This window comes from Solanum pennellii, chromosome 8, assembly GCF_001406875.1.
Source record: "Solanum pennellii chromosome 8, SPENNV200".
Lineage (NCBI taxonomy): Eukaryota > Viridiplantae > Streptophyta > Magnoliopsida > Solanales > Solanaceae > Solanum > Solanum pennellii.
Genome location: NC_028644.1, coordinates 9,715,572 through 9,724,641, shown reverse-complemented (window position 1 = coordinate 9,724,641; position 9,070 = coordinate 9,715,572). Strand labels below are relative to the sequence as shown.

General features: G+C 30.1%; 1 protein-coding gene across 1 annotated transcript; it reads right to left on the bottom strand.

The window, feature by feature from the left end:
• Positions 1–212: 212 nt before the first annotated feature.
• Positions 213–2,377, bottom strand: LOC107027314 (9-cis-epoxycarotenoid dioxygenase NCED2, chloroplastic). Its single transcript, XM_015228489.2, has one exon. The coding sequence runs from the start codon at positions 2,285–2,287 to the stop codon at positions 542–544; it is 1,746 nt and encodes a 581-aa protein (XP_015083975.1). The 5' UTR covers positions 2,288–2,377; the 3' UTR covers positions 213–541.
• Between the last annotated feature and the right edge of the window lie 6,693 nt (positions 2,378–9,070).

The following is a 9,070-nucleotide window of genomic DNA, read 5'->3' as shown; positions in this document are numbered from 1 at the left end:
CCTCACCACACGATTATCATATACGAATAGTTGTACGATCGGAGTTATGAGCTTACAAAGTAGAAAATGCTAGTCAGACCATTCTACTAGAATTGGACCAGTGAGATACCAATGAATAATATGTTGTTTGATTTTGATATTCTTGTTTTTGCTTGTTAAAGTATGTTCTGTTGTTCTACAGATTCTTGATTTTGCAAATTTTCGATCACAACTTTTTAGTGAGTCGCATGCGTGTGCGATGGAAATCCGAATTAATATACATATTCACTGACACACAAAGACAAAATAAGCAAATGTGAAAGACCTAAAAGTATAAAAAAGAAAAAAAGATGAAGAAGGAAAACAGAAACCATCTGAGCTTTCCGAATCCTACATACATACCTACAAGCTTCAAGCTTGGTCTCTGAAAATCTCCCTTCTCAACTCCCTATTCCAACAAAATGGCATTTTGAGGAAAATTAAAACATTATACATATCTCCTCTATGACATACATTATATCCTTCTAATATGTACGTATATATACCGATAATTTTCGTGGTATTATACTTGATTTTGCAAGTCCTTTGAGCTAATGAATGTCCCATGAAAACCATATGGAACTCTTGAAGGTAGCTTGACAGTAGCTTCTAATTCTAGAGTCATGGCATTTACAATTTGTAGTTCTGATTTCCATGTCTTCTCATCGTGGCAAAATGCAAGAATATATCCATCATCCTCTTTTTCTGAGTTCACATTTCTTGGTAAAAATAATGGTTCACCTCCATATCGTTTATCTCCATATATATGTTTTTTAATTTCCCCTGTCGATAAATCGACTTTTGCGAATCCAGATACTTTTGGCCATGGCTCTGCAATTGCAAGATAAGCGAATTGTGTTTTTCTACCGAGTTTGTTTCTGTTCACCATTCCAGCTTCTAAATTTACCTGATCTGAGGGTGAAAGTAGTTGTCGTCTTGTAGACTCTCCTGTCTTCAAATTGAGCCTTATTTCAGATAAAACACTCTTTAAATTCTCATTACATTCATTGAAAATTGAGTCTGGTGGTGTCATGCATGAACCAATAACAACGACTTCATCTGTTTCTGGTTCTTCCCAAGCATTCCATAGATGAAAACAGAACGTTTCGGCTGATTCAACCCAAATAATATTCTCAGAGTTTTTAGCATTTTTGGGTAGAATTCCGAACCTTGATTTCTTATTTTTGTCATAAATCACAGGGGAGCCTCCTTTGATCATTTCCTGAAGCTTAAACACAACTTGCTGATCAGGAATTACAACGTAATTCTCGGTAATCGCAAAATCATGCATCATCGTTGGAACATCCAGTGGGATTTCAACATCGGGAGATTTTTCCCCGTCTGGAGAAAACTTGAAGGATTTCAAGTAAGGCTTTTGAACTACATCGTAGCTCAAAGCAAAAAGCTCACCCGAAACTGGATCAATTTTCGGGTGAGCTATCATTGTGCTTTTCAATTGATCATCAAAATTGTACCTACCAACTGTTTGAAGATCGCCAGAAGGCAATACTTGAACATGATAAGGTACATCATCTTCAGACATTGCTAAAAGCCTGTTATTAAAGTAAACCAATCCAGCATTAGCAACTCCAGTCCCATGGCTATGATCTACAAGCCCGAAAACTCCACGGGCATAGAACAACAATAGCCTCGCAATTCCAGAATGACCATGGAGTTCACCAATAGCTTTCGGAAAAACAGGGCGACCCAATTCACGCTCTTGAACTAATCTTTCCGTTTCAGTAAAACGGCAAGAATAGCTCACTGAACCATTTTCGACAGTGACGGCATGAACCATGCCGTCACCGTCAAAAAGATGATGACCGGCAACCGGTTCGAAAAGCGGGTTCGCTCCATTCCTGACATAAACCCCATTAATGCAATCAGGGATCGTCCCTGTAACGGGAAGGTTATGCCGGGCTGATTGCTCCGGTACCGGAGCAAAGTTTCCGGCGATTTGTACACGTGGGTCAGCTGTTTTGGGAAGTGGGTTTTGTAGTTCGCGTGAGACTAACGCGCTTTCTACTATATCTAAAGCTTTTGCTGCTGCTTTTTGGAAAAAATTCCAATGAGATGTTTGAAATTGTGGTTGATTTTTGGGGGTATTGTTTTGTTTCGGTAAAGTGAGTAAAGCAGAATGGATTTTAGTTTTTGTTGTAGTGTGATTTTTCATGGAGATTGATTTTGAAGGAAGGGTGAAATCAAGTGAATAGGAAGTAGATGGTGAAAAAGAGTGAGAAACTCCATAATTTGCAATTGTAGAAGTCATTATATTTTTTTTCCCTTCTTTCAAAAGAGGAAAAAAAAAGAAGGGGAGAAAAGAGAATTGTTGGGGTTGAGTAGAAGAGAGAGGGAAAGGAAAGGGTTTAAATAGAAGAAAATGTTTGAGGAAAAAAAGGGAGTGTGTATGGTGAAGAGGGGAACGAAGGTCCACCTTAGACATCTAAGAGAAGAGCACGTGGTGGTATTTGTGAGAAGGTCACTTGGGAGCAACATAAGGGGTAGGGGTATTAATGTCAAACTCATAAATCGAAAATTCAATTAAATAAACCAACGACAAGTATTGATATACAACACGACATAACAAGTGAGCATAAACTTTTGTAGAGCATGAGATTATTAATAAAAATGAGAGAAGTGTTGAATGTATCCCTAAAACTTAGCGAGAAATTCTCAGGTGTTTCGCTCATATTACAAAATTATGGTGTATTTTAGTCTAGTTAGTCAAGTAAATAAGTGTTTTTAATTCCGTCAATAGTTTAAGAATGAAACTAATAATTCATGCCTAGTTTAGGAGGGTTCTCAATACATTTTTTTTTTAAATAAATACAAGAAAAAAGTCGATACTCTCTTCATCCCATTTTATATAATGTAGTTTGATATTCCGAGTATATGATCTCTTGCATATATGCTATGCACTACTTTGCTATTATCTGTCATATTTTTTATCACTGCTTTAATTTATTTGGGTCGATAATTTTTTGAAAACAGTCTATATCTACCTAGGAGATGTAGTGATAACGTCTGATACGTTTTATCCTTTTCAAACTTCATTTTTTAAAATTTCACTGAATTTGTTCTTATTAGTGTTATTTGCGTGTCAAGTTAAAATCAGACAAATAAAATAAAACAGAGACCAAACACATAGATAGCCATGTTAACATGCCTTCGTTTTTCATATTGACACTCTAGCTTAGTCTTATTCCATTTTAACCCCTTAGCTTTATTTTAAAATGAAGCATGAGGATCAAAATGATACAAGACTAAGATAGATTATGAAAATAAAAAATAAGAGCAAATTTAAAGGATTATATATGTGTTTAAAGAAAATGCAAAGTTCTTGTGGACGATTCTATTTGAACTGAGAAAATGCATATAAGGACGAATAGAATAAGAAATAAATCAAAAAATTTAGGTATAATATTTTTAAAATTTATCTATTGTTATTTGCTAGCGTTCTTATATTAACAAAAACAAATAAATTATACAATTAATCAAATGTTAAACATATAACTAAAAAGGTAAATTGATTTCCACTCATACTTTTCTCCTCCAGATGATATATCAATATTAATTAAATATTTTAAATTTGAAAACTGCATATAAAAAAATCATAATTCAAATTTTAAATGAGAAAAAAATAAATTTTACGGGTGCACGATCCAAATAAAAAAACATGTTAACAACTCGCCAAAGCAGTAGTCAGGAGTGAGCAGTACTATTGAATGCGCACTTTTTATTGTTTCATAAAATGTGCAGCAACTGTAAAAGTGTTTCTTTGCCTACTTCCTCACGCGCTCATGTGGACGGCGTAAATAATCTACTCCTCTAATTTCAATTTATGTCATCATATTACTTACATATATTAAAAAAAGGTTAAATTATAATTTGTAGTAAATTTAAAAATGTATCCTTTTGAAATTTTTTCACTAAAAAGATTATATAAATTAAGAAAGAAAGAAATTATAATATAATTATTTCTTAAAAAAAAAACTGTAGAATCATTTTATTTTATTTCAATTATATCTAATCATGGATGGTTATTTTTAAATTTTTCAAATTTAAATACTTCCCGCGTTTCAAAAAGAATGATCATATTTTCTTTTAAGTCTGTTTAAAAAAGAATGATCTTTTTCCTTTTTTGACAACACTTTATCTTTAACTTGCCACGTGGCATGTTTAAGATCACAAAATTAAAGAGCATTTTGGTAAATTTAACACAACTTTAATTTAGAACTACAAGATTAAAAATTCTTCTTTCTTTTGTTAAATTCTGTTCCAAATTAAATCAAGTCATCCTTTTTAAAATGGAGGGAGTATTTAATTTCAAATAGAAGGATAATTTATTTAATATTGGTGTTGAAATACCAAAAAGTTTAATAAATTGTAGCATTGATCAAATAAGGCAAAATATATAACATCCTACCTTGTGACTATTGTAGAATATCTTTTCCCCTTTCTGGGCTTTATAGATGTGGTCCACAGTGGCCACAGCAAGTGAAATCATTGCAAAGGCCCTTGAGAAAAAGAAGAATTGAAGTCTCAAATGAGTTATTTATGTAGATTTCCATTAACCTCTCCAAATGGAAAGAGGACCTCACTAGTTGATCAAAGTTATATACATATTAATAATATAGAGATTAATTATGAGTATGTATATATATATATATATATATAATTCAAACTTTCTATCACATGCACACAATAATGAATTGGTTTTCGTATAATTTATTGGTTATGCGGATTTCTGAATTATCGATTTAATGTTGTAATAGTTTTATACATGAATAACTTATTTTCTATATATCTATGGGAAAAAAGTCTGAAATATATTAGAACTTTGACGGACATTGTTGTAACAATGCCGAACTCTGGAAAGGACCTTTTACCTCCTGTACTATTTAATAGTGTACTTTAAATGTATATTTGTATCCACTTGAACATCAAAAATTCTGAATCATTATAAATAGTAACCTGTCCACGTGGGCACATGTATATATTTAAAATCACTATTAAATAGTGCAAGGAGGTAAAAAGTCTTTCATAAAATTTGGTATCGTAACAATAATTCAATCAAAGTTGAAATATTTTTTAAACCTTTTCCTCTATATCTATCTATCAAATGTAGCACAAGTTATACAAAAATTAATATATGAATAACAAAAACATTATCTAGCTACCAAACAACTCTTTAGAGGTCGTTTGATAGCTGGTTAGAATTCTACATATATTGACCATTTAAGTTTTTTAAATTACAAACCAAACATCCTATTAATTTAATATGTAAATAACTTATTTCCTAACCAATTACCAAACATGATATTACTTATACAAGATCTGATACATGCAAATATAACTCCTCTACATACCAGCTATTAAACAATCCCTCAGAATTTGTTTGATAATTGGTTAGTCTTACCTTTCATTTAATGATACGTTCTTAATTACTTTGCATTTTCTAAAAGAATAGATTGAAATAATCAAATAGATAATAGTAAAAATATTCTTTTAAGTTATGTCCCAAATTTTTTTTTAAGAAGTCTGCCATACCCATCACTTAATTTGAATTATGAAATAGAAGGAGTACTACTTTTTTTAATGGGCATGTAATGAGATAAATTGGCATTTATTTTGTTCATCCAAATTAATTTTCACGTACTTCTACAATTTTCAATGTATATGCAATATTGATATGACATGTGTTGGCCAAAATCTAAAGTAAACTTAAGCTTTCCATTACAATGTAATCAATAGTACAGTACTTAGTGGAGGAATAAATATCTGTCACAAAAATATGAATGTATAAGAAAAGTATAAATGTTATATCAAATATGAGGTAAAAACATAGTTTATGGTTCAATTGTATGTAAATTGCAAATTAGAGAAACAATATAATTTTAAAATGTCTTGGAATACATTATCTATTAGGGAAGAGTTAAATGAATTGATTGAGAAGATCTTCTACATATTTCTTTAATTATATTCCATCTTCCTTTATCGTAGGAAAGCTAATGCATTGTTGTGTTTATAAATGACATTGCACATCTGTTCATATTGTCTTATATAAGAATCTTTTCCTACTCACCACCTAGCTAACAGAAAATAACAGTCACCCACACATTATTGCGTCTCTTTTTAATTTTTGCGATATTACTTGAATTTTGAAAATTAAATAATAATTTTAATGTGAATTTATGCATGAAATATTTATGTTTTCTAATATAAAATTTAAATATTTAAAAATTACGTAAAAATAATTATAAATCACAATAATTAATAATATGATGGTTATAAAATAGATAACAAATTTACACAATTCTTTTTTTTTTAAATTTCAAAATATGAAAAACAGTAAGATAAATTAAGTGGAGTTACATTTTGTGAATGTCCTAAATTATCTCCAATTCAGTCTTTGCCCTCATTAATCATGTTTATGCTCTTTTTTTTACAATACGTGTATATCGAATACTATCGTCAATTTTGTGGTTTAGAGTGAATATATTAAATGTTAAAAAGGTGATATGAATTTACCTTCACTGTTTAACAAGTGCTACATATTAGACTACCAACGTATATATTATATATCGAAAATCTTTTTAATAAAAAGTATATATTAGCTCTAAATCGTAAAGTTTAGAAGATATTTATCCTTTTCAATTTACATTATATACTCCCTTCATGTGACTTTTTTATTCTTTTTAGTCATTCCAAAAAGACACATTTTTTCATATTTAGTAAAAAATTCTTATTAATCTGAATAAAGATAATTTACGATCATATATTTATCTATAATTTATTATCCAAATGACAAGTTTAACAAGTTTTTTTCCCCTCAAGTTTTATACCGAATCAAAGATTTTCACATAGGGACGGTGGATCAAGTAATATACTTTCCCAAAATGGAAGACCATTAATCCAAAAGAAGAGCAATGCTTTATATAGGTAATTAATGTTCCGTTAAATGTTAATCCCATTCGATTACAAGAAAGGTACTACCTTCGTCTCAATATATCAGACACTTTTCAAATTTTGAAATTCAAATAAATTTTATTTTAGATTTGATTGTAAAATTTTTATATATTTTTTAATTATTTTAAATTTCCAATTATTGTGACTTACAATAATTTTTAAGTAATTTACAAATGTATAAATTTCATTTTAAGAAAATTGAAGATTCCATGTGCAAAATTCTGATGAAACTTAAACTTTTAAAGTCCCAAAAAATAAAAAATGTCTCATAAATTAAAACAAAGGAGCAACACATTCATATAATTATGTTACAGTGAATTCGTCATATGATCTAGACAGAAAATAATTTTATAAAGAGCTAGCATTATATTTTTTTATTTTTATCAATCTTGACAAGACAATATTCGTGGAACATTATATTACTTGAAACTGCCATGTGCAATTGTCCTCTAAACCTAGGATTACCATCACTAATCAACCAACAAATCAAGGATTTTGCTTAATAAATAATTAATTAAGAGTGTCAAGAACCTAGACATTAATTGTTTCCCATCTTTTAAAAAGATAATACTCACATTGGCAACTTTTATCGCAATATATTACTATACTAGTTATCTAAACCAAATTTGATTACTCTTAAATATCTTATTTTATTGAGACATCACTAATTGGAGTACGTTAAGGGTAAACTGAAGAAAATAATAATAAATACCCTTTCTAAAATTTGAACAATACAATTTGTCACAACGAATGATATTTTGAAATGAAGTCAGTTTGTTTATACGTTTACATAGTTTGCCAAAACAATGATAACCAAGATCCATAGTATATGTTTGAATTTATTCATTTTTGAATGAAATGTGTCTACAACCCTTTAATCATTTGAGATAGTGGTGTACTACCATAACTTTATAGTATAACTTTTTGTAAAATGTTTCCACCTTTGATCACATAATTAAACTTGCACTTGGCTTCTTTATCTGTATGAGATAGATAAGATTCTTTTATATTTAAATAAAAATTCGATTCAAGCCTCATGAAACGCTTGGTGGATGCAGATGGGTGAAAGGGGCGTACAATTGAACTTCTTCCAATAAAAATTTATACTACGTAGAAAAAACGTAATTTTTTTTTTCACCTTCTCATAATAAAGTTTTTGAATCCCTTGTTTGAATTTGGCTCGATCATTGTTGGTAGGTGTGTGTAAAGACTGGGCAATGGATCGGAATGGGATCACCGGACCGGAATGAACCGGTATCAGATCAGAATGAGACGAGTTGACTGGTTCGTTGATAGGTACTGGGATGAACCAGACCGGAATTATCGGAACGGATACTCGATTCCGTCATGTCCCACTAGATACCGGAATAGAACCAGAATGGATCGAAACGGAACGGAATGGAGCGGGATGAGATAAACAGGATGACACATCTAATTATTTCAAAAAATAATTTTCTTGAATTACGAAAATATAAATATTTTTTTATTCTTCTAAGTTTAAATTAATAGTTTTTAAATTTATAATGTAATTTTTTACTTAAGTTATTTTGAAGATATTTTTTATAAAAAATTTACTTATTAAGTTTGCAAGTTAAGTCTAATTAAGTTTTTAAGATTTGAATCTTTTGAAGTTTATAAGTTATTACTTATTATTTATTAATATGTTACTTATAAGTAATATTTATAACTTGTAATTTAAATAAATTAAATTTGTAATCTAAAAAATTAAATAAAAATAAGGATAAAACAATTACACAAATTAAAATATATCAATTTAATTTATTTAAACACTACTAGAAATCATGCCTGTAGCAACAATTATTTAGCAACAATTAAATATATGTTGCAATAGATACTCATTTGCAACGTTATAACCTTTGAAATAGACAACTTGTAACGACCTGTTTAGTCGTTTTGAGCAGCAGATTTTATTTCTGGAAAAACTGACTGAGACGACGGATCCCACGACGGACCGTCACGGGCACGACGGACCGTCGAGGGTGTCTCGTTCCAAAACACTTAGAATTCTGAAAATTGGGTACTGAAATCGACTCTCTGAACTTCGCGACGAAATGGCAGGACG